Source organism: Arachis ipaensis, chromosome B09 (genome assembly GCF_000816755.2).
Source record: "Arachis ipaensis cultivar K30076 chromosome B09, Araip1.1, whole genome shotgun sequence".
NCBI lineage: Eukaryota > Viridiplantae > Streptophyta > Magnoliopsida > Fabales > Fabaceae > Arachis > Arachis ipaensis.
Window position 1 is genome coordinate 144804413 of NC_029793.2, and position 27344 is coordinate 144831756.

The following is a 27344-nucleotide window of genomic DNA, read 5'->3' on the forward strand; positions in this document are numbered from 1 at the left end:
ACTGAAAGCACAAAAACACTGCTCATGTTTACCTGCTTTTACCCTTTATTAGTATGTTGTACCAAACACTTTGCTCCTCTTCTCTAAATTATTCCCTTCCTCTCCAAGTTATTTCAACTTCATCTTTTCCTTCCAATTATTATTCTCATGCATGAACCACTCACCTGCCATTCTCCATTTCATTTTTTTATATCTCGTCTTATCCACCTTTTTCCTATCACCATCCATGTGTCGTCCAGACAAGGATTCAGCAAATCAAACATGTCCTTCGTATTGTTACCTACCATTACTAAATTAGACATTACAAACGTCCTCCCGTTTCTTTTAACCAATACTCCGATCCATTAGGGTAATAACATACAATGGACTCTAATAAATAATAAATTATTAAATAAATAAATTACTCTTAAAGTTTTTTATGTTGGAAAATATAGATTCAAATTATGCTCAAGTCACCTTATTGTTAAAAGATTATAAGCACAACGCATGAATTTTCACTAAGAATATATCGTTACACAAGTAAGCTGTCATTTTCGGGATATCTTTTTCTCACAAGAAAACAAGAATCATACACTACAATTATTCAACTTTCCACACAAGTTTATATATACTGGTATGAAAATTACAGGCCCAGAAATTCACTGCATGAAATGCTATAGCTTTAAAAATGAGTAAAAATGGTTAATATTCAGAGAAAAAGTAAATGTGTAATTGTAAGCAACGATACAAGAGAATAATCCATTACACAAGTAAGCTGTCATTTTCGGTATCCCTTTATTCTTTACAAGAATCCTTCTTGTAACTATTTTATATAAAGTGATCTATTCACTGAAGTTTATGCTGTGATGAGATGCTAATTAATGGTCAAGGAATTTACTGCACAAGATACTATGGCTTTAAGATAAGAATAGAAGAGGAACAAATAAAGGCTCCTTCCAATGGCTTCCTGATTTTGTGGTAAGCTATGCATAATATTTTACTTCCATTTTTATCCATCCAAAATATCTCGGGCTAACACTCCAGGAATTAAACAGAGAAGTAACGACTACGTTGATTGCAACAAAAATTAAGCCATCCAGAACATAATGAAGTAAGGTTATTATAAAGAGTAAAAAAGAAAAATAAAATGTTTTTAAGTCTGGATACAATAATAAAACATAAAGAAGTATTAGGAGGCCAGCAGATTTTGTTATTTGTAACCATCAATTAGCCATTATTAGTATTTTTAATAGTGTGAGATTACATCTAATAGTGTAGGATTATCCACTTTTTTTTATTGGTTAAGTGCTGACCAAATTTTAATAAAAGTACTGGTCCCTAAACTTTCTCTAAAATATATATACCGACTTAAACGTTGGAATACTTTTATAAGTAAGCAAGTCGCCCATGTAGCGATGATTTAGAGTATACGAATGAATGAAATACCAAAATATGTAATGTTCGTACCTTTTATGGAGGAGCTTGTGAGGACAATCTGCAAAGAAATTTCGATGTCTAAATCATAGTGATTTTGGGTGATAATAATGAACAAAATCTTACATTTTCTTTTTCTCTCTGTTACATCTTTTCGATATAACAGTTATTAGGTATTTACTGTTTTTAATGTATGCTTTTAATATCATGATTTGGCAGTTTCCTGAGTTAACGACTTCATGAATCTTGATGACATACCTTTTAGTTTTTACGTAAAAACTCAGGTGAAGTCGACTTCTTCACGTGAAGTTGATATCTAAGAGTCGTTGGATGAAAATTTATTCAAATCAGTCAAATCATTTAATAGCTCTCAGGTATCAATTTCACCTGAAGTCGACTGCAGCTAAGTTTTCACCTAGTTTTTATTGAGCTTATAACGTGATATTCTTATTTAATCATATTCTTGGTATATTAATTTTGTGTAGAACATGTACAAAGTGACGTAAGCCAGGCAAGAAGAAGAAGATGATGATGTTTTGTGTGTTCTTTGAGTACTCAAAAGCTTTTAGCTCAACAAATGAAAAATCAAGGATCTTGAATCTTTGGCTTCAAGGATCATTAACCCAAAAGTAATATATTATAATAACTTCATTTTGGAATTTGGAGCATGCAGAATAGCATTAGCCGCCAATATAATACGGTCACCAACCTTGTTGTATATTCCACATTTTTCTCTTGATAAATAAACAATTAATAATCACACACTTTTTTCTTTCTCTTTCTTTATTATTTTCATTTCTGGGCTTGTGGGGTTGCGGTGGAAAGGTGAAGCAACGTTGGAAAGCTATGGGACAGAAGCAAAATATTATTCTTAATTAATAATACAATATTATCTTCTGTTATTATATATATGTCTATGTCTATAATCACTTCCGAAGCAAACTAATCAAACCCCCATATCTTTTAAGTGGGTGTTTACTTTTTAACCGATTATTCCATTGAGTGTGGCTTAAGTCACATGCCTTCAAAGATTGTGCACTTTCTCATCATTTTTTTTTATATATTTGCCATGGATGAGTGATCCATTATTAAGTAGGGCTATCATCACAGGACACAGATCATAGATTTATCTATTTAGAGTAAAGTATCGTTTTTGTCCCCAACGTTTGGGGTAAATCCTATTTGTGTCCCTAACGTTTAAATCGTTCTATTTGTATCCCTAACGTTTGTAAAAGTGATTTAATGTTATTCTACCATCAATTGCACATGAACGCTTTAGTTTGAGTTTTAAAAATCTCTTCTTCAAGTTAGAATATAAATGTTTGGTATAGAATCGATGATCTATTCCAAAAAATAGCTCATCAAAAGTTGAAACTAATTCCTACAACATTTACATAATTCACTTTTCTAGGGACATAATTGAATCTAAACATAAATAGTAGGTATAATATTAAAATCGAACACATCCAAGTGAGACCTAATTAAGGATGAATGCATCCAAGTGATAATAATTGAGAATAATTGATAGTAGGATAACATTGAATCACTTTTATAAATGTTAGGGATATAAATAGTACGATTTAAACGTTAGGGATACAAATAGAACTTACCGCAAACATTAGGGACAAAAACGATACTTTACTCTATCTATTTATAATTATGGATCAGTGATTTTAAAGCTAATATATTATTATTTGGCAATCACTAATCAGCAATCTGATTATGCAAATAACCAACTGGCTAAAGAGTAATCACTCTCCTTCCCTTTTGAGGTAACTAGTTATAGTGGATAATCATGTTTGCATTAACTAATTATGGGAAAATAAAAAGAATTCAATTAATTGAACCCAAAATCATAAATTTCTCTCAGGTTCTTTCAGATAGTAAGATCAAGACTAATTGGACAGAGTTGTTGCTAGGCCTCACAAAATTTCTGATGTAATTATATGCTGTCATACTCATATAACATTATCACAACCTATATGGCACATTTTTTGACATAGACAAAATGAAAGGCATTTCATAATTTGCTTTCAATACAGTTCTTTGATTGCTTCTCTAAGGTGCTCAACTGTATCTCATTTTGGTTTTCAACTACTTTATAAAGTCATCCCACGTCAAATTACTTGTATATTTCTGAATAATATTCAATTTGATGTTTGCTTCATGAAGATATACAATTATTTATCCTTGAAATAGCAGGAAATTTAAAATAATTATACAGAATTATATCTCCAATTATGGTGAGATATGATCTCATTCGAGTATCTTGTAACTTAATTATGCTTCTCAGAAAGTGCATTTAGATCGATAAGATGTCTTAGGCCTAATTGAGAATACTGAACTGTAACACATTATTGTTGTGTTTTGTCAAAGTTTAATTGTATATATTTATTTTGAGTTAAGCCCTATTTTGGTCTATGAGATTGGTGAATTGCACTGATTTGGTTCCTAACTTTTCAATTGCAACAATTTGGTCTTCCAGATAAAAAAAGTGCACCACTATAGTCCCTCCTCAATGCCGTTATTGAGATAGCTCAAGTCTTGCTATGTTGAGTTCCTGCGACGGAAGATATATAAGGGACTACATTTGTATACTTTTTTGAATCTGAAGGACCAAATTGTAACAATTAAAAAGTCAGGAATCAAATCAGTACAACTCGCTAATTTCAGAGACCAAAGTAGGATTTAACTCTATTTATTTTCTTTGTATTTGAGCAAAAACATTGTTGGATTAAAGTTAGTAAGAGAAACAGAATATTAAGGAATCATACATATATAAATTGAAGTGGCTAAAAGGCTAGACCTAGATGGCGTTTGTTTTTAGATACTCGAACTGACGTTGGAAGACTGACACGCAGTATTATGTTTAGTGATGGAATTAAAATTTTAGTTTTAGAATTTAAAATTTTAATTTTTTTTAGTAACTCTAGAAAGTGAGGACACAATCACATAGAAAATAGAGAATTGAAATTTTTACAAACGAAAACTGAAATAATAATAATATTTTTTCTAAAAAATATCATCATTTAACTTTTCAAATTTTAAATCTATCATTTAATTTCTATATTTATATTAAATTAAATATAATACTGAGACATAATCCGGTATAACTCACTCTCCGTCTCCATTCGAAACACAGGAGGATGCTGATATGAAGAAATGAGATGGATGCGTTCAAAGGGTGCAATGAGTGGGTGTAGAGGGACAGGGACATATAGCTAGAAAGAGATGTGGCATCTTAATCTGCAGGTTAATAATAATCAAATTGATTATAGCTTAGCTTGCAAAAATCACTATTAGCCCTTTATTTGGTTGATTATGTCTAAGCCTTTATGGCCCAAAATAAATTCATTGATGGCATCAACCACTGTATCTGCTTTAGAGCTCCTTTCATGAAGGGGTTAGCTCATTCATCTCTTTCTCTCTCTCTCACAAATCTCTCTGTTTATTATATATAATAATACACACATTATTAATTACTATTACTAATTTTATACATATGCAATATACACACGTGAAAGTAAGACCCATCACTTTCTTGTATTATTGTTTTATGAAAATCAAACACTCTGCTGCTTATACGGCAAAATTAATATTTCACACCAACATGAAAGAGACAGCCTCATAGCTGAAATGTAATAAAAATTACACATTTTTTCACTGCGTTTTTAATTCGGTAAATCAAAAATTAATGCGCTGCGAAATTGAGTTTTGTTCAGAGGGTGTTCGCAGTGCGGTTTGGTTCGGTTTTAAGAAAAAAAGTCATCCGATTTGAAGGCTTAATTTATGTGCGGTGCCGTTTGGATTGGATGAACATTTTTTGGAAATCCAATTCGATCCGATTACAAGCGGTTTGGATTTGTGATTTTTTAAATAAAAAAATTAAATACATATAACAAGTCTCAACATCAAATTTTAAATAACCAACAATGGCATAACAAGTTTTAACAATATCTTAAAAAGCCAACGATAACATAACAATAAAAATAAAATTATAGGTTAGTTAAAATAAATAAATAAATAAATAATATTTTGAAAATAAAATATTTATTAAATAATAATAATACATGAATAATAGAAAAATGTATAACAAATTGAACATGTTATAAGTAATTAAGTATAATTGTAAATATAATAATAAAATAATAATATTATAACATATTGTGCGGTTTGGATTAAATTGGATCAGCTATGAAAATCTGATCAAATCCAGCGGTTTGCAAAAAATAAAATCTAATCAAATCCGAATTAGTGCGGTTTTAATTGGTTTTTGGTTTGGATTGGATTGGATAAGCAGTTAGATCGGTTTGAATTTTAATACCTATACAAAGAACAATAGATTATTGCATACATAATACGAAATTCAAACTTTCTGATTTTAAATGAACAAATAAACTTAGTTAAATCTTATTTTTTTTTTATTAGATAAAATCGATGGTATAGATATCGTTTTGATAATGGGATATAAATTATATACTTGAGTTAAATCTCGTGATTATTCAAATTTAGCAAATAATTTCTTTTATGCTTAGGAAAGAAGGAATTTTTGTTTTTCACTCCATGAGCATATCCACCAAGACTAGTACTAATTTTATTTAGGTATTAAGCTATGTATAAAGTCAATGCCCCTGCCTCAAGTAATGGAACAGTTAAAGGTAATTAAGAAGGAAACTAATGGAAACAAGCTACTAAAAATTGGAAATGATGCTGTGTGTTTACACAAAAATATATGAAAATTTGCTTCTTTTCTTTTCTCTCTTTCTATTTTTTCCCTCCCTTACTTTTAATTCTAGAAAGGTATCATTTATTGCTATGGCTTAGTTGAAGACTTGAAGGGAACAACATTATTACATTAATGTTGTATTTGGTAAGATGAAGAAATAGATAACAAATATCTACTAATGTATTTAAGCATCTAAATATGTGTTCAATTTGATTTAGTTATTTTCCCTCCCAAATCTCTTCCCCCACCAGGCAACCAAATAATGTACGACATGCCAATCTAGCTACTAACATAATTAATATTTCCAAGAAAATAAGATTGATGTAATATCGGTTAACAAAAGGGATTGGACTAGTAAACCTTATGCAACTAATCCATGAAGACTCCATTAAATTGGTCACGGTTTCTGAAATAAATATTTTGTACTGGAAAAAGGGAACCAGCTAATGCTAATTAAGGCACTAACAAGGTGTTTAGATTTTCCCTTTTTTAACTTTATATAACAATGTAGGTAACTTGATAAGAAAAAGAATATTAAAAATTCAACTCTTCCAAGTAACATAAACTTGTTTATCATTCATTCCTTCCAAGTAAAAAGGTAGCGAGAAATTTAATTCACATCTGAGAAACTATATAGAGGATAGAATAAAAAAAAGAGGTAAGTAGTAGAATAACAGCACTAAAATTAAATAAATGGTGATTAGCTAATTAATTTGATTAAGATTGAAGCCATATTCATTGTTTTAGTTTTACCTACTTACTTGGCTTTCTCAACCCTCTTTCTTTCTTTTTTCTTGTCTCTCTCTAAACCCTCACAACCTGGAACGCTATTTCTCTCACTGTTGGTCGCGAATACTGAATCTGGCGCATACCCATTTCGCCGTTCTCCGCCATACTCGAATCCCTTGATCTCTCGAAGCTCTAAACCCTCAACTGAAACTGAAACCCCCTTTTTAGTAACTGAGGCAAGCAATGTGAGGTAAAGTTCCCACCTTTATCCCCCAAAGTTTCTTATAATGGTGGCTGCCATTTCTGAAACTGCAGCAGCTTCAACCGACCCATTGCCCTCGAAATCCACCAATGGCACCACCACCACCACCTCTACCATACCTAGAAGACCCAAGGGGAGGCAAGTTTCTTCAAGGTACATGTCTCCTTCACCCTCCACCTCCACCACCACCACTTCAACCTCAACTACTTCGACTTCTTCGTCTTCCACTTCTTCTAGAAGGTTCCCTTCTCCTCTACTCTCTCGCTCAACCAATTCGTCTCATCCTCCTTCAACTCCTCTCCTTCCCAACCGTTCCCAATCTGTGGGCCGACGCAGGCCCAGCAGGCCCATGACTCCGGTTCCCGACAATGCCGCTGCCGATGTCTCCTCCGCCGCCGCTAAGCTTCTTGTCAGTTCCACGCGGAGCCTCTCCGTTTCGTTCCAAGGGGAGGCGTTCTCGCTTCCGATCAGCAAGGCCAAGGCCTCCGCCACCGCCACGCCGCCTTCTTCCGGCAACTCCAGGAAGGCCGCTGCGACTCCGGAGCGGCGGAGGTCAACTCCCGTGAGAGGAGATCAAGGGGAAAATTCAAGGCCCGGAGATCAGCACCGGTGGCCGGGTCGGACCCGGAACCCGAACTCAGGTCCGAATAGCCTCTATAGGAGTGTGGATTGCACTGTTGGAAATGGGGCTGGGAAAGTGGTGCGTGCATTGCAGCAATCGATGGTTTTGGATGGTGGTGGCAGTAGAAGGGCTTCTTTTGGTGGTGGGGTTGCAGGGTTGAGTTTGGATTTGGGAAAAGCTGAGTTGTTGAAGAGTGATGATAATAAGCATAATAATCATCATCATGAGTCTCCATTGGTTCCTAGTGATCTCACTGCTTCTGCTTCTGATAGTGATAGTGTTTCCTCTGGTAGCACTTCAGGTGTGCAGGATTATCCTTCTGCTGCTGCTAAGCCGCGCGGCATTGTTGTTTCTGCCAAGTTTTGGCAGGAGACTAATAGCCGCCTGCGCCGCCTGCAGGATCCCGGTTCACCATTGTCAACAAGCCCTGTCTCTAGAATGGTTGGTACAGCAAAGAATTCTCAGTTGAGAAGGTATAATAGTGGTGGCCCTGTGTTGTCTCCAAGAACCATGGCTTCTCCTATCAGGGGTAATCCAGCGCGGCCTGCTTCACCAAGTAAACTTTGGGCATCTTCTACATCCTCGCCTTCGAGGGGGATTGCCAGTCCTGTTAGGGTCAGAAGTGCTGTTGCCAGCTCCATCAGTAGTAATTCTAGTAGTACACCTTCTATTCTCAGCTTCTCTGCTGATGTGAGAAGAGGGAAGATAGGGGAAGATCGGATATTCGATGCACATACATTGAGGCTTCTGTATAATCGGTATGCGCAGTGGCGGTTTGTTAATGCAAGGGCAGATGCTACCTTCATGGTTCAGAAACTGAGTGCAGAGGTATGCTTTTAGTTGCTTGAAATTGGGGTGTCAATTTTTTTTCTTCTAGTAATTGTGTCATGTCATTGAATGCTTATATTTTGCAGCATGGTTTGTGGAACAAACAATTTAGATTAGTGAGGATTACATTTCATGTAATGTGCCTTGGAGTGCATCATCAGACTAATAATTTTGTATAACCATGTGCTGGAAGTTTAATAGGCTAGAGTCTTAGGGTGAATGATGAATGTTCTTATTGCTCAAACGAAAATTTGATGCCTGATTTTAAGGGAATATGCAGATGCAACGCTTAAGTGCATGTTGGATTGTTGGTAATAGCATTTTTTAAAATTAATCACAAATCACTTTTGCTTCTTTGGATAGAGCTACACTGTTCCTGTATCTTAAATATCTGAATCTTCTAGCCTTCTATGGTGTGAAAGTCTTCTAGTGTTTCCTCTTCCCACGACTAGTTATCTGCTGGCAAGTCCCACAAGTGTTGTTGGTTTAGGGGCTGGGTTTTCCTTCATATTCTCTCATCTGATATTTAGGGAGGGCAGGCTATCGAGTTGTTTATCTAGAAGGCTCCTAGGTATTATAGAATACTGATTAATGAAAAATTAATTATATACTTCTTGGATTTAGTATTTAAGCATGAAAAGTAAAGATAGTATTGTTCATCCTGATGTCAAGAAATGATTTGCATTGTCACAAGGTTTATCCCATTAGGTGCTAGCCATATCTCTTTGTATCTATGTTAGGATGCCCCCTTCCTCTTCTATAATTTCTTTTTCTATAAAAAGTTAGAAGAAAAAAATCAACCATTGAATAGAATCATTCTAATGCTCATTTGAGAAGGGTGTTCTCCGTAAATGAAGATTATCAAGGAGTTCTCCAAAATTTCTAGCCTAAGTATGCTAACGTACTATTAGAAATGGAAATGCTTGCAGAAAGCTTACATACATGAGATTGTTTATCCAGGGTAAGGAAAGACAACATGGTTTATGTATTAGTTGAACAATCATACCTTTTCTGGACCACTAGTCATACTAACTTTGGAAATTTGTTCAGAATACTTCCTGCCTTGTGCTAACCGAAAAATTATCTTGTCAGTTTGACAACAAGAAGATGCTTTATAACAAAAATCTGTGTCTTGATTTACTAGTGTCATTCCATTTGCCAGTCAAGTTTACAACTAGTTACAGGTGGAAGTTTACAAGTGGTTAAAATGGACCTTGTTACCAGTGGCATCCCAGTTTATGACTCTCCTACGTAGTGGGGGTTGTGGAGAATATAAGCATGTACCCACCCAAACGGAGAGGTTTTCCACAAGATTTAAATCCATGACCTTAAGCACGGGGCATCGGATTAAGATCCTCTAAAGTGAGAAAGTTGGTAAAGTTGTAAAGTGAGGAGTTAATCACTCTTAAATTAAGATAGTGGGGCACACATTTCATGAAAATTACAAAATCAATAGTGATTAACCCTTCACTTTACCACTTTACCAACTTTCTCACTTTAGAGGATCCAAATTCCCGGGCATCAAGCAACCTTATCATTGCACCAAGACTCACCCTTAGCCTTTTTATCTATGTTGAGGAAGAAAATCTGTAACATGCAAGATAGAGGATGTTTGTAGGCCCCAAAACTTTAAGTATATGAGCTGAAAATAGAGTAGTTTAGTTACCTTGAGTGAAATTCCTGATAGCATAGCTTGATCTATCATTATGATGGCATGAGGTGTCCGATGAAAGTAACATTACTAATTTCTTACATCATATTATAGGAATAGGATCAAGAAACATATTAGTATTAGTGACATTCAATGGTTTGATTCACACTTCACAGTTGTTGGATTGTACAATGTTCCGGAGTGCTCATCATGAGAGGTATCCACACACTTCTAAAGAATGTTTCCTGCACCTGGTTTTTTTACTGGCACTTCGAGTTCCATGCGTAGTGAAATAATTCACTCCATGTTTAGGATGACAACATCTGTTCTGTTGGCTGATAACTGTACTACTAAATAGTAATGTAGTGTTAGGCTAACTTAAATGTATTTCATTGCACCAGAGGCATTTGTGGAATGCATGGGTTACAATTTCAGAACTTAGGCATTCAGTCATACTTAAAAGAATCAAGCTGGTGTTGCTGAGGCAAAAGTTGAAGCTAACTTCCATCCTAAAGGGACAGGTATGGTTCAGGGTTTTCAGTTTCAAATGTAATACCTATTATGCGTGTATGCAGTGCATGCGACTCCAAAGTTGATCAACTTAATACAATTCTATATTGTTTTTTTGCATTATTGCTTTAGATGCCTGCATGCACTTGCTGATGTTTTTATATCTTGATGCAAAGTTGGTTTCATGATTACATGAGAATCATAATCTAAATGCATTTAATCAGTATGCTTTTAATAATGCTAATAAAAATTAAAATTATTATTATTAATATTATTTCCCCGATTATTGATGTTTTTTCTTCTTGGCCATAGATTTCTTATTTGGAAGAATGGGCCCATCTAGATAGAGATCACGCCAATTCTTTGCTTGGAGCAACTGAAGCTTTGAAAGCCAGTACCCTCCGTCTTCCGGTTGTTGAAAAAGCAGTAGTATGTGCCACATGTTTTTCTTTCCTTCTAGAAACACTCTTCACTGTTTTCAATTAGACTGTGAAATCTTAACCGATATTCTTTATCAGGCGGATGTACCAAATCTAAAGGATGCTCTGGGGTCAGCAGTTGATGTGATGCAGGCAATGGCATCCTCTATATACTCTCTCTCATCAAAGGTGATTTTTATTTTCTTGTGTTTGTGCTTCTCAGCAAGGTGCCTGTGTTCTTTTAATTGTCGTCCATTGGTATATGTAAGGTTGTATGGAGTGAAAATGTGTATAATTTTTACTTTCCATATTTTTGTTTGATTCTCGGGTTTCTTGAATTAGTGGGGTTGATTGAAGCAATCAGTCATTGGACCTTAAATTCTAACATGACCTAAAAATCATGGTTTGGATAAAAGCTACAAGAGAGAAGCTTTTGTTAACCAAACATGCTAAACCATAAGTAGCATGGCCTAAAAGCTTGTTGGCTCAATTTTCTAGGGGGTGCCTCATACTCATCGCATGGTTCATATGTAGTACAGACTAGGGAAGTCGGAATCGGGTAAGAGATAAGAGGATATTTACACTTCTATCAGTATTCTAAAAAACACTAGTTTCTTGTAGCAGGTGGAAGAAACTAACTGCTTGGTGGCGGAAATCGTGAAGGTGACCTCAAAGGAAAGGTTTTTGCTTGAGCAATGCAAGGACTTTTTGTCCTCATTAGCAGCCATGCAGGTAGCCATGTTTTTCTTTTTTTCTTTCTGAAGCTCTCTCTCACCCCAATTGACCAATTTGTATATGAATTTCTTATTGGTATGTTGTATGTGTAAATATTGTTATAGGTGAAGGATTGTAGCTTAAGAACGCATATGTTACAACTATCTCGAGTACCAAGTTGCAGCTGCCTGACAACACATGTGTAGAAGAAAGAACTCAACTGATCCTTATTTGACAGACTGCTCACTCTTAATGCTAACACTACTCTCAGCCTTTTTATTTTCCACGGGGTGGAGATGAGATGATAACACACAACAACCAACAAGGTAATAATCATGGAGAGTTAACAGCTGGTGTTTTGGTATTTCATTTGACAAGTTTTGGAGCCTCGTTCTGGTGTGGTCTTGTAATGTGTCTTTGTGTGTAGTATATCTTTGTGTCTTGGATTTCAATTTACTAAGAAAAAAGGAAAAATAGGTGGCTTTCCTCTCTCAGTAGTTAGCTAGAGTTGTATACAATTACCTTGTCACTTGTCATCTGAGGAAAGCAGTGTCTATGTATATAAAAATCTATACTATATGTAATCAACTAATCATTGTTTATTAGGGAGTATGTCGCCTACTTCATTTCAATTCCTCCTCCCATCTTTCACTATTTTATTTTCTGATTAGCAGTTTTAGCTCACAGGCTTCACTTGATTTTGCACAAGAGTAAAGGCTGCCAAATTGTATATTGTTTTTTTGGTTTCCCACGGTATCCCTCGCCCCGATAGACTAAGGACTAATCCGTTGTGGTACTGAGCTCCATTTAAGGGTTTGTCGCTGGCTAATGGGTTACTACATGCACAAGGCGGGATTCGAATCCCCGACATTTGCTTAAGCGGACTAGTGAGCTAACTCTAGACAAACCTAACTTGGTTAAATTGTATGTTGTTATCATTAAAATGTTTTTTCTTTTGTTTTTTTTTTAGCATAGCCCACTACACCAAAAATGGGAATGGAGGCCCACTCTCTGCCACCATATGAAAAAAAAAAGATCAATACAAAAAGTTGATACAAATATTTGATTTCAGTAAATGACTCTTGGAAGAAGTGAAGGGGCAGTGATATTCACATTCACATTTCTGTACATGCAATACAAGTCTTATATTTTTGCCTTACCACAACAAGCAGAAGCCACTACCATACACATTGTGAGTGATGCAGATGTCATATATGATGTGTGATAATATATACAAGTCCCATTTTTTAACTATTATTCTTCAAGATTCACTTGGATAAAGTTCATTAGAATTATTTGCTACCACTTTAACTATTTTATTTACATATCTCTTGCATTATTGTTATCTTAATTTAGCACTCGGCAAATTAAAGCAAATGAAATTCTTTCTATCCATGATGGACCCCCTTTTTAAACAGAACCAGAAGCTTTTATCCTTTTACTTAGTATGAACGAGTTGCTGGCCCCATGACATGATCATACTAAACCATGCATGGAAAAATCTCCCACTTGCTACGACTAAATGCGAAATGAACGTCATCTCATATTAGGAGAAAAACGGAGATAAGATTTTAACGCTGAAATTTTAATTCTAGAGATATTTTTACATAAAATTGGATGGACTAATATGTGTTAGAATATAATTAGGATCAATTAGTATACCTTAATATTTATTATAGGAGATTACGTCTTTATTATTACGAATTCTTTTAGCACCTATAAATACCCTTTATATTGTATCATTCTAGACAATTTGAATAGACAACTTGAATATACACACAAATCATTTCTCCAATTTAGTCTCTTGTTTCTAACAATATGGATGCGGTAGTCGGGAAGCAAAGATTGAAGAAAATAACATTCTTGATGATGAATATAAGTTCATTTATTGGTTATATATAGATTAGTAATAAGTTGGTAGCAAAAGTTAATTAAAAAGGCATTTAAGATGAGAAGTAATAATTGAAGGTCATAAGAAAAGCGTAAGCAGCTTGGTTTCAGTCGTTTGAGAAGGCCAATGATGAGTAGTTGTTGTGTTGCTGGGTGGTTGACCCTTTTCAATTCTCTCTTGTGATTCTGCTTCTTTCAAATGATCACTACTTTCCATCAAGGCGGCGCCGCCCCCTCGCAGCACCTTGTCCACCGCGGACTGGCAGAGATGCCAGTTGCCTGTCGAGAGCAGCCCCACCGCCCCACTCACCGGATTTATGGTACGACCCACTGCCTCATATAGAAGTGACTGAAACAATGCTGCCAATAATAAAATATGTCAAATTATTTAACGGTTATCAGTTAAACTATATAACTAGAAAATAAATGAATACCGGATCTGTGGTTGGTGGGAACGGAGGAAAGGAAAGACATGAGGTTGGCGCGGCCGAAGAACTTGGCGACGAAGAGGGTGGCGTAACCCTGTGCTGGTGGATTGTCCTGTATCCACACCAGGCAATGTCGTAGCATGCACTCTTCGCTGCACCCTTTTCGTAGCACACGGCATCCATTGCAGCTCATCCTCTTTTCTTTTTTCTCACCAATCCACTACACTCATTCTGTTACCCATCCTTACTATATAAACGGATTAAAATATTCATTTTCTGTTTCAATGTTATATTACATCATGGTGGTGTGTGCTTGGATTAGGATTTGTAAACAAAGGTTTATATAAAATTAAGTTTGCAAAATTGATTTTGATTAAAACTGTGGTATCGTAAAATTATTTTGGTAATTCTAATTTAAAATGGATTAATAGGAAAGTATTAGAGAAAAAACATTATAAAACAAATAACAAATATATGAATAATGAAGGACACAATTAGTACATAAATTTTTTTTTTCAATCTAACGTGAAAAGGTGAACGGAAAAGCAAGAATTTGTAGTTTCTAGTAAACGTGGGTTGAAAAGTAAAATCACTTCTGCGTTTAGATGATAAAAATTTGTCAAACATATAAATGAAGCGAGATTCAAATGCACTTCTCTCTTCTCCAACCCATTTACCAAACACATCCGTAACCATCAATATAAAATACATAATAAAATATAAATATACATTAGTAACTAATTTAATGTATAAATAATATTTTTGTATTATTTAATTTATATTCTACACATATAACTAATTTTATATTTGATTTTTTATCTACAGTTAGCATCGTTATATATTTAATTATGTATTATTGCATCAATCAGATAACTATATTATCATAGAAACTAAAAGGATTAAAAATTATGTATGTTTAATTTTTTATTTATTACTCTAGTTTGTAGGGGTGCAGCTAAGAAGGAACTAGGAAGGATTCCAAAGAAATGGGTCCTCATATAATATCTGCTCTGCTCAGGTTCTCCGCAATTTTTGGGAATTCTCCGCCACTTGGATTCCCAGTTTGTATCAACGTAAACTACATTTTATTTTTATTTTTCTTTTTTATCCTAAATAATTCCCCATTGCATATTTTATTTATTATTTACCTTCATTTCAAAATTTCCCTATAGTATAGAGTGAACTGAATCCAAATAAAGAAAAGCGATAATGACAAGTTGATGATCTGGACATGAATATATAGTGGAGCATAGAAATTACAGAACCAAGTTGGATACGTGGCAGTTGGCATCTTTATCCAAAATTGCATCTCCTTTTTATAATGGAAAAATATAGTGAAACAATAAAAATATTAAATAATATAAATAATAGATATATCAGATGTTCATTTTATTAGTATATAGATAATTATTTTAATATTAAAATTTAATGGATTAAATTAAAAGTGTAGTATATTTTTATTTAATTAATAATTATTTATATCGTTCAATAAAATCATTCTCCCATAACATTTCCCTTTTATAATTTGCATTCTAATCGGATTAGAGAGGAAATTAAACACCTTAATTAGAATCTGTGTCCCTTCAATGCATTAAGAAGACACATGCATAATTGTTATGAAGGCACCTTTCAATCAATTTGACCTTTTTCTTTTAAATGACTTCAATTTCATCACATCTTTATAAAAGATATGAAAATATATAAATAACCAAACTTACGGTCTTGATAAACTTCTGCCACCACTCCTTTGTAATCAACGATTAAATTTTAATCTAGATTTTTCTAGTGGCTCCAATGAACCAGATTAAAGTCAAACCTTGGACATAAACAAAGTGTGATGAAAGGTACAATTAGATGCTATTGAAGCATAGTAACTATTGGATATCTCTATTATTTTCATAAAATATTTATATAGAGTTTTATTACTTGCTGCCGCGGCACAATTATGTGGCCTTGGCCTAAGGACAAGTGTTAACCTTGATTTTGTTAGTATTATTGTAATCACTAGAAAGCTTTGTATGCGATTAATTGGTGCCGGATGACTATACTAATTAATTAATGAGGAAAATATCATTTTTATTCCTAACGTTTGGTATAAATTCTAAAATTGTCCTTAATATTTCAATCATTTTATTTAAGTCCCTAACATTTCAAAATTGACTCAATGTTATCCTGCGGTTAGGGATCCGTTAACAGAATTAACGGCGGGATAAAATTGAGACGATTTTAAAACATTAGAGACTTAAATAGGACGAAAACGTTAAGGACAAAAACGATACATAAAAATAAATTTTAATTTTATTTTATTTTTCAATAATATTAATTTTTTACTGTACATAGTATTCAATTATTTTTCAATTACATCTAAATAAATTATACTTAATCACATTACTTTTATTTTAAAAAATAATTGAATACTATGTATAGTAAAAAATTAATATTATTGAAGGATAAAATTAAAATTTATTTCTATGTATCATTTTTGTTCCAAACGTTTTCGTCCTATTTAAGTCCCTAACGTTTTAAAATTGTCTCCATTTTGTCCCGCCGTCAATTCTGTTAATGGATTCCTAATGGCAGGACAACATTGAGTCAGTTTTGAAACGTTAGGGACTTAAATAGTACGATTGAAACGTTATGGACAAGTTTAAAACTTATCCCAAACATTGGGGACAAAAACGATATTTTACTCTTCATTAATTAATTAATTAAGAATGGTTGTGACGAGCATTTTGAAGCATGTTTGTGTGGATTTTACGGGAGCAACTTTTGTATCATTTTGATGTAATGATAGATAAGCAAAACAAATAATGGGGTCATAGTTAAATTACAATTTATTAAGAGCACTAACAGCTGAATTGAGTTGTTATTTTTTGTCCATATTGTAATGTTGGAAGTCTCACTTCGGATTATCATTATTGTCAAATAAAAAGAAAAAAAAAAAACTTTGAATCTTATATAAGAATCTACAAGTAGCCGTTAAAAATTATTATATGCAAATCAATAAGTGGTTTTGACTTAATGGCTCAAAATAATGGATCCAGCACAAGCTTGCAGTTCCACAAAATTGTTAACACATGTGGTATCAAGCATCCCACCCACTTAAATCTTGATTCTCAACATTATAAGAATTTAATCTGACATTAGGCAAGAATATTAGCACATGAGATACTAATAAGTTTTCAGTAACTGCTCTTATGAGACAAGGTAACTAACTTGATTGTAATTAAATAATATAGCTACTTTCAATTTGATAGGATAATGATGTCATGGTTACATGATTTTCCAATCTACACAATTCTGCTATTTTTAAACTATATGTACCTTAGTGTTGGGGTCATGTTTGTTTGGCATAAGAAACTAAGCAAAAGAAACAAACAAAAACAAAGAAAATAAACCAAACTTAATTTCATGAAACTGAATGCCTCCTATTTCTGGATGGAGTGGATTTAACTTCTTCTGGATTAGCAGAACCAATACTATCTGATGAATCAGAGCCACTATTTTCACCTTGTCCTCCTTTGCTGGCCCATTTCTTTATGAATGACTTCTTTGACCTGAGCAACCCTTTCATCTTTCCAATCACAGCTTTGTCCATGTTTGGTTTGATATCTACATCTTTCTCATTACCACCACCACCATTACCATTGCTCATCCTCAATGATGCAAGTTCCCTTCTTAAGGCCTTCAGCTCCTCAGCTGTGGCCACAGCATCCAATTCGTCTTCCGGATTGGTTGTCCCGGACCTCGAGCTAGCATTAGATACATTGCTCAAATCCTTGTGTCCTTTAGGTATGTCGGGCGTGCTGGTACCGGATGATGCAGCACTCCTTACCTGCTCAAAGTAAAGTACCTGCACAACAACTCTCAATGGTAGCCTCTCATTTTGCACTGCATGCATGCAGGCATCAACAGACAGTTTTCTGCAATCCATTAGTTTGCAAATCCTCTTTTTGTCACCTTTGCTGATCCCAGGGTGCTCCTGTAGCATTATAAAGCAAGTTTGAAATAAACAAAATTGCACTAGTTAGTTCCACAAACAACTTTCTTAAATAGTGTTAAATGTTAACTACTAGTATAGATGCATACTTTATAGCTAAACTATAATGTAATAGGCGAATTGAATCGAAAACTTTTACCTTAAGATACGTGTCGATGGCCCTGTAAAGGCCATCGTGAGTAGGACGAGAGATGCTCGACACTAGATCAGCAAGATCAACAAAATCTGACAAAGGTAAATTGGGATCCTTTGCAACTTCGGCAAGGTATCCATCTATGAGTTTTGCAACCATAAGCTTGGAAGCATCAGATAAAATCCCGGGATTTCTTATCCCCACAAGCTCACCAGCACCTATTGATTCAATCTCAGTGTTGTGATTTTTCATGAAGAACTCTCTTAAAATTTTCTGGACTATACTGACATCATAGATTGTAGTTTCTCTATCCGGTGCTCGAATCAAAATATCACTAACAGAAGCCTCCTCCAGTTGCTGCCCAATTCTCCTTACAAGCTCTTCTTTAGCCTTATCTCCTAACTCTACGAAAATGGCAGCTTTTAACAACTTGAGTAAGAACCTACAAGAGATGCTGCCTTTCTCAGTAGGTAACAACCATAGGATTGTTTCGACTATTAGCCGTTGCTTTGATATGTCTCCACAGGGGATCATTCCCTTGGTGAAACTTGGTAATCTTCTGTAAGCATAAGCTTTCAAAGCTTCACCAATTACCTCATTAGGCTGAACTCCCTTGCTTTTAATACTTGTAATTACAGACTTGTACAAATCAACTTCAAGCTCACATAGATCTTCAACCCACCAGTCTTTTGGTACTAGCCGAGTTCTGATTTCGTTCGGATCTGAATCGATTCCATTTTCCTCCGGAAGCTTTCTCCGGTTGTAGGAGTAAGACCAGTCAACTTTTGATACATCAACACATGCCTTGTTGGCTATAGATTCAATGCAATGGCTCACCACCTTTAAGTCCTCAGCCAATGGTAGCATAGACTTTGAAGTCTGAAGAAGTATGATCGAATCCTTCCAACTACGGAAAATGCTAGAGCTAAGGAAAACATCAATCTTGTAAATGAGGTTTCCTTTCTCAATTGTCTCATGCATTCCAAGGTACTCTGCTGCACACCGAGTTGCTATTACATTGTAAGCATTCAGGGTAACAGTCATCCCATAGCAGAACTTAGCACATATCTCGAAGGCACTTGCGCCTCCCGGAATGTCACCAATTTGGACATCATCTACATTTTCTTCATTACTGAGGGAGATCATCTTCTGTAAGCGAGCACTCTTTGATAGAAGAGGGAACTACATAGATGAATATTTGGAATATCAGTAACATATGATATCAAAAGACAGATCCATTGATGTATATATTTTACTGGTTTGATGCATACCTTATGTAAATAAAACTTTACATCCCCAACACTAACAATGATATCTGATACCAACTCACTGGCCACATACCTGGACATGAAATGCAACTTGTTAAGAGGTGGATAATAATAAAGTACAATAAACTAAGATGTTTTAATCAAACCATAATTTTCCCACTTAGATTTTATTTTATACAGGCTATTCACATTCCTACATTTTATATGGATCTGGAATGAAGGGAAGAGGCTTAGTTTATTGAATTTTCCATTTCCAAGAGCAATGAATCAGGAACTAAGCATAATCAGACTATTTTTCTGTGTACTTAACTAATCAGAAGCAACCAAACACAACACATTCCCTCAATCACAGAAATTGGCCTTCAAGGACTAATCAGAGAGAATGGGGAGGAGAATGAAATCATGCCTTTATAATACATTTTAAAATAGAGAAAAGAGAACAAAACCATTACAATCAAACAATGTACTTCACATCATAGCCACAAAACAGAAGCAAACAAGAATGTGTATAACGAAGACAAGAATAATCTGACCTGACATTGTTCCCATCAGTCTGAAAGGTATCTGGCTTAGAACCAAGTTTCATGAACTTCATCTTTAACAATATAAGATCTGCTTCCTCTCTGAAGATGACAACTCAAAGAAGAAAAAGACCACTCTCCACCAATCAAAAGCTGAATGCAAAGTCCAACAAGCTCCAGTTAGGTCCACCAAACATCCCTCTCTATGTATGAAGATTTACCAGAAAAGGAAAGAGAAGAGTCTACTACCCCAGCCAACTCACAGTGAGATATGCATCCAAGGTTCTTGGTTTTCAGTGAGTAATAAAGAAATGGTATGTGGAGGAACAGCTTAAATACCAAAGGAGTGTGACCGAATCTTGACAGCAAACAAAGGCAGAAGCTGAATCAAAGAGAGAGTGATATATAATTATATATATAAGAAAATGTTCTAAGATGGGGATTGTCCAATTTTTTAAGTAAAGGTTCTCTTAAATGGGAAGAGAAGGCAGTAAGAGTTTGTTTCCTTGGTCGCCGGCAAAGCCCACGGAGTCCGGGCGCACCGAGTCAGCTCAGGGGACATAGCCAACAGACTAGTCTCACTAAACAATTCTCAAATCAGACACACACCACACACACAAATCTGACTCCACCTCACTTTCCCATAATTTCTTTTATCCTTTTCACTTTCTGATTCCTCTGTTCCCTTTTCTTCCTTTTTTTAAAGCCACTTCCAAGATTCACAACACCAACACCATCATCTAGTGCCTCTAAAGCTACAAGTTCCAAATCCAACACGTATATATCTATCTATCTATCTACCTATCTTCTTATACTTGCAACAATGATTTATTTTTTTAAGCCACTCCTTTTCTTTCTTTTCTTTTTTCTCTTTTACCGTTGAAGTTTGAAAACCTGCAACCGAAAACAGCATCTTGGTATCAGAAGAAATAAACCACCAAAACTGTAGACAGAAAGCATCTTATTGTTAAGCATGGAATATATGAACTAGATCACAGAATATGGTGTTAATTAATGTAACAATCAAACATCAGCAGCTACTCCTACTTGCAAGAATATAATCATAAACAAATTCTAGCTGGAAAAACCCATTGGAATCCACCAGAATGTGGATCACACAAATCAAGTAAAATAATGAAAGCAAGATCATAACTTTATGGTGTGTGTGGTGTCAAACCCTCCACCCCACATGAAAGAAATATGTGCCTTAAATCAAACTGGCAAATAAATCACAAGGACAGGCACCAAACTTCACTCTCCGTGTAGTTCCCCACAAAACCCAAGACCAAGACCCTTTTTTTTGTTTTTGAAACTGAGGGAAATATATATATACAACTACAACTTACTATCAACAAAAAAAGGCACACAGAAATAAAGAAAATCTGCCAAATTTGGAGCTAAAGTAACCACTAACTAGAGAGGTTAAAAAACAATAAAATAATATACAACACTGAAGGTGGAGATGAAACAGTAAAGTGAGAGAGAGGGAAGAAAGGAAGGTAAAAGAAGAGTGGCCCTAAGATCTTACAGCAGAGAGTTTGGAGTTTCAGTAGAACAGGAACACAACACTGTTGCTGTGCATGACAGTGTTATGTGTGTTTGTCAAGTCAGAAGAACAAACAAACCGAGACACAAACACACACACGATCACAATCACAAGCAAGCCAAAAGCTTTAAGAAAAACCAGCACAACCCATCAGAGAATCTGGTGTTGTTTTGTTTGTTCATGTTGTTGTTGTTGGTTCCACACTCCAAAGTACACATACATACACACACACACACACTGAAAACGCACAAAATGACAAAGTGATAAGAAATGTTGCATGAACCTTGCAAGCTTCAATGTTACCACTTTTTTGGCTGGTTTGCCACACCATTCCTAATGCATTTTGCTCATTAATTTTTGGTAAGAAAGTAAGTAGCAGAACATTCAATTTCAGAAGGAAGGGAAAGGAAAGGAAAGGAAAGCAAGCACATTCAGGACATTGGTGAGTGTTAAGCACGCCAAAACTGACACTACAGCCTTTCTTTTTGGGTTGGGAGAGAAGAGTGAGTAATGGTAAATAGTAGTTAATGAAAGCTCATTAAATGGCATCTGTTATCTTCTTCATATCATAGCATTGATTCAGTCCTAATCTTCTTCTACCATTTTCATCATCACTCTCACTCTCTCCTTTTCATTACTTGACAGTTGGCAACAAAAGCACCACTCCCTTGCTTTTCTACTTCTCCTTCTCCCTCTAATATTTCACTCTGCTATATTATTATCAATATATTCAAATTAACAATATAAGTTAAGTCTTCTATTATTTTGTGGTTTTCTTTTTCAAAATTTTTATTAGTAAAGGTTACTATGGACTGAGATATTGAATAGAGTGTCTAACTTTATTAGTTGTTAACTGTTAAATTATGATATTTCACCTTTATTTTGATCATGTTGCTAATGATTTGTGTCATGTGAACATAAGTCTCAAAGTTACATGCATATTTAAGATGTAATTAATAATTTAATTATGCAGGCTCTAAGCTGCTGCGGAGGACTAGTTGAAAATCCACCTATCCCTTAATGGATTTTAAATTTTTAATCCTCAAATGATATGATAGCTTATAAATGAAGTAATAAATAGTTCAAAAAGTCAAATCAATCAAATACATTAACAAAATATTAAACTTAAAAAGAGAACTGATAGGCAATATTTATTCACTAATCCTTTTGGTACAAAATATATTTTACTAAAGTTTCTTAAATAAATAAATAAATAAAATAACAGTGGATCAGTTCATGCTTTAGACCAGATAGATGAAAGAAGCACATTGTATTATGGAATCACCCAAGAATATATCATATTCCCCATTTTGAACACATCCCTATAATAGTGCTATAGTCTGCTATATTTTTCTCTTTAAACAATAACACACACTCTATCTCTCTCATGCACATGTTTAGGTCCCCTCTTCTTTCCTTCCATGTTTTTCCTAAAGCCTTGAGAAGATGCTTAAAACTAAATTATACACATGCTGCTGACTGTATCACACCACAAATACTAAATATTCCACCCTTCTAATATTTTTTTAAGTATATTCCTTCACTAGTACTTGATTCTTCCAACTTTGAGATTGTGCTAGCTGGTTCAAATTCAAAGATGGTAGTGGTGGAGTGTCATGACTAATAATAATAATTAGTTTAATTAACTTGGGTGAAAGAAATTGCTCCAACACTAGTGAGATTCCCAACAAGGATTAGTCAACGGCTAATGGTCACGCCCAGTGCCAAAAAGTTCCCAAACATTGCCTAATTTTAACAATTAATATCTCAAAAGAATATAAACCCTCTTATCATAGTTGTGGAAAAAGGGTCCCCCCCTATTCCCTAACATGGATTTTTTAAACCCTTTGACACATTAATGTTAATTTTTTTTTTACAAAAAAAGATAAACAATGATGAAAAAACCTGGGCAGTGATTACTAGCATATATATTTTTTTCCAAAATTTATGTTGTCAATTTGTATACCAATGATCTGCTGTATATTTATGTCTACAAAGATATGGTGTATAGTGAGAAAAAGATTTGAGTGGGGTGGGGGGACACTGTAATCATAATGAATTGTGAGAATCCTGTAACAGTATTGATGCTGCAGATTTTGTGCATAAACCCTGGTGTCTTAGCTACCAAAGGGTACTACTTGTTTCCTTCTTGGACTAATTTAAACAATTTTTCCATTCACAAACTCATCATGTACAAACCAGCCACATAGAGAAATTTTTGTACGGTCATAACTTAATTCATCTCCCTTTTTTTTTTCCCTTGCTTGTACCAGAATTCACATGGCTTATATAATAACATTGGCTGCATGCAACTGTATGCTAGCTAGCCAGTACAGTAAAAGAATAATTAATCATACCCTTAGCTTAGCCATAATACAAATTATAAATGCTAAAGCATACTATTGTCTTATCAAGAATTAAATATACTTTGAGTTGATATATTATATTAAAAGAATAACTTTTGGAGTTGTATGGAGATAGAATGAGATTGTTTGAAACTGGGTAATCATGCAAACCTATGACATGAAATAATACTCTAATTATGGCTATAATCGCCAAAGTGGGGATATATGATATGATATGATATCTTTTGCACATAATATGCAATAATGTGGCATGACTACTTTTGTGAGCATCATTGCATGGTAGCATGCGTTACCTGATTCATATGACGTTGTTCTTTTAATACGTGTGTGTGTGTTTTATTCAATTATTTAATATAAGGGGGAACGTGTTGGCGCAGGGTGAATTGAATGTGTAACGTGATATGGTTGGTGCACTATATTAAGCATAGCTTTAGCATCATTTCCATGATTCCTGCTTATGACAGAAATAAGAAAATCAAACTATATTCGTACTACAAAAGCATATGATGCTATTAAGGTGCAATGGAAAAACTGAGAAAATAAAAGAGCCAACCAAAGTCATCCATATACATAGTATAGAATTGGATATATTTTTTTAAATGAATGATGATGGTAAGGCAACAACTTTTATTTTTCCCAGTAGATTCAGTGCATATATGAAAAGCTGCCTTATTGGTAACATGTGACTCCTTTATCTTAATTTTCTACTATCATATACGGGATACAAAAAACCAAGTTGGGTTGGTCTAGTGGTTAGCTCACTAGTCCGCTTAAGCAAGTGTCGGGGGTTCGAATCCCGCCTTGTGCATGCAGCAACTCATTGGCCAGCGGCAAACCCTTAAATGGAGCTCAGTACCGCGACGGATTAGTCCTTGGCCTGTCGGGCTGGGGGATACCGTGGGAAACCAAAAAAAAATATACGGGATACAAAAGACACGCAACTAACTCACCCTCTTTTAACTATCTACTATATAACCAACTTCTATAGATATATAAGAAGAGGATTTGGTTAAAATTAACAAATTTGCTTATTGGAGAGGCGTATTCTTTTTTCTTTGTTTTCGGCTTAGATCAACGTCTTATTGTATACGCAAATTAATATTCGAACTTTTAATAATTTTTTAGATAGTATTTGGTGGAGAGATAGGAACAGAAAATCTGAGAAGACAGAGATTAAGAGATAGAGATTAAAATAAATTTTAATATTCTGTTTGGTACAAAGTGTGAGACAGAAATTAAAATAAAAATAAAATTCTAATTTAATTTGTACAAAGAGTAAAATTGGAATTAATTAATTGAAATGAAAGTATTTTAGGTATAAAATATTATTAAAGTTTCAGTCTTCATCTTTAAAAATTTTAGTCTCCTATATCCTCACTTTTTGAAGGTACTGAAATACTGAAATTTTAGAAAAAGAGACAAAAATTTTAGTACCAGTCTCTAAACCAACAAACATAATACTGAGTTTTAGTCTCCTAATCTTTATCTTAGTACCTCAAAACAAACACTACCTTAATGAATTTGCTTAGTAAATTCATCAATACACCAACCTAACTTTTTCTTTTTGCCTGTATTCTTATTGTAGGCTTCCTCTGTTCTCTTCTTTTCTTTTTCTTTTTTTATTATTAGGGTGACCAATGATTGTGAGCTTTCATTTGATATTTTTAGTAGAACTGAGCTTCACTTGTTTAGCTTTATTTGAAACTTTGGGCCCGTCTAAATAAAAATCACTTTTAGGCCAATAATAACATTGGCTTTCTTGTAGAGGCCCATTAAAGCAAAAACAAATGGCCCATTTATAATAACTAGGACAAACAGAAACTTAATAAGGACCATGCCCACTATGACCCAGATCCAAAGTAAAGAAAGCACCAACACCATGTGCATTAAACCCACCAGAAATCTTGCACATACTATTTTTTTTTTTTTTGTTCTTTTAGTATTCTCAATCCAAGAAGTAAGGATGAATCCAATGAAAATATAAGAAAAAGTATAAGTAGACAATCAAAATATTAAATAATGTGAACAATTCGGATGTTTAATTTACTAAGTGTGCGAATGATTATTTTAATATTAAGATTTAGGTGAATAATTTAGAGTGTAGTGTGTTTTACTTGAATTGAGTCATTTTAAGAACCCATTGTTCATGTTATTCAAGAAAATCATTGATTACGTAGTATAACCCAAAATCTAAATTTTATTAAAAAATTTAGTATTAACTAATAAATTATTATATACATAAGACAAAATTCAAACCTTTCCGAAATTAATTGTCTTGCACATAATATGTCTTTGTGTAATGTTCCTACCTAAAGGCAATGCTTTTATGCTCTAAAAAATAGTGAGTGATATCGCTACTCTCAAATTTGATATTGTCACACTCTTTATGTTTGGTTCTTTTAAATTACTCTGATCATGTGGATAAACTTGAAGGTGAATATATACTTGTTTAAAAGAAATTTGGTGCCTAACGTATTAGTGAACATGGATATTACCTAGCGAAAAACATGCAAAATAGGTAACAATTAATATATCGTTGAATTAACATCGCCTTCAACCTTGTTGTCATATTATGAAATTTGAGGTTATTTGCCATTCCACGTGTTAATGCTAACATATTAACACCTAACTCCACATGAAAGCAAAACCTACTAAATTATGCCAAATCAAACGATTACTCAGTGATAAACCCATCTAATATATTTTATTAAATAGAGAAAAGGCAACTGAGCAAAGCGGTAGATAACAACGAACTTAGCTAATTGCTACCTAAACTCTGTGTACTGTGACGTGGACCAAATTCAACTTTTCTAATTATCGCCTTAATATGATGACCTAATTACCACCCTGTTTAACTTGGTTTTGCCAATTGAAACCAATTAGGCCAAATGGAATTATGCCTATATATCCATTCATCCACTTGATACATAGAGCCTCCACGAAAAATCAACCATTATCTATCTTGTTGGATTAATTCATTAATTACTAAATTAATATAATATTAAGGAGCTAGGGGCTGCTAACTGAATTTTATATAATTCGTGCGTTGGTTTTTTCTCTTGACCGTACGTACCTGGAAGTTATTTGTTGATGATTAAAAGTAGTATTCAAAAGTCAACAATATAATGTTACAATTTAGTCAAAAATACCACCATAGTACACACGACAACAAACTTGAAAACAAATTAAAATTATACAAAAATTGCACTATGGTGATGAGAAAATGACGGAAGGGGTGGCATCATAAATAAATTCGAGATGGATAATAGTGTTTGCTTCTGATAATAGAAAAATAAAATACTGGGAATGTAGAAATAT

General features: G+C 34.2%; 3 protein-coding genes across 6 annotated transcripts; 1 reads left to right on the forward strand and 2 right to left on the reverse strand.

The window, feature by feature from the left end:
• LOC107618748 (QWRF motif-containing protein 2) lies at nt 6847-12506 on the forward strand. Of its 2 annotated transcripts, none has more exons than XM_016320890.2 (6): nt 6847-8580; nt 10633-10752; nt 11054-11170; nt 11260-11349; nt 11782-11892; nt 12000-12506. In XM_016320890.2, the coding sequence occupies exons 1-6, from the start codon at nt 7156-7158 to the stop codon at nt 12078-12080; spliced, it is 1944 nt and encodes a 647-aa protein (XP_016176376.1). In that variant the 5' UTR covers nt 6847-7155; the 3' UTR covers nt 12081-12506. The 2 variants fall into 2 exon arrangements, with proteins under 2 accessions (XP_016176376.1, XP_016176377.1); XM_016320891.2 differs by having other exon boundaries at nt 6849-8580; nt 11785-11892.
• On the reverse strand, nt 13720-14445 carry LOC107616712 (LOB domain-containing protein 38). 2 transcript variants are annotated; one of them, XM_016318653.2, is made up of 2 exons: nt 14199-14445; nt 13720-14124 (listed from the first exon to the last, which is right to left on the reverse strand). In XM_016318653.2, exons 1-2 carry the CDS (start codon nt 14383-14385, stop codon nt 13844-13846), a joined length of 468 nt encoding a protein of 155 aa, XP_016174139.1. In that variant the 5' UTR covers nt 14386-14445; the 3' UTR covers nt 13720-13843. The 2 variants fall into 2 exon arrangements, with proteins under 2 accessions (XP_016174139.1, XP_016174140.1); XM_016318654.2 differs by having other exon boundaries at nt 13720-14113; nt 14199-14444.
• Nucleotides 17417-22379, reverse strand: LOC107618507 (BTB/POZ domain-containing protein NPY2). Of its 2 annotated transcripts, none has more exons than XM_021111154.1 (6): nt 21944-22379; nt 20378-21008; nt 20127-20267; nt 19597-19666; nt 18332-19507; nt 17417-18174 (listed from the first exon to the last, which is right to left on the reverse strand). In XM_021111154.1, the coding sequence occupies exons 3-6, from the start codon at nt 20186-20188 to the stop codon at nt 17602-17604; spliced, it is 1881 nt and encodes a 626-aa protein (XP_020966813.1). In that variant the 5' UTR covers nt 20189-20267; nt 20378-21008; nt 21944-22379; the 3' UTR covers nt 17417-17601. The 2 variants fall into 2 exon arrangements, with proteins under 2 accessions (XP_020966813.1, XP_020966814.1); XM_021111155.1 differs by having other exon boundaries at nt 17417-17522; nt 17633-18174; nt 20127-21008.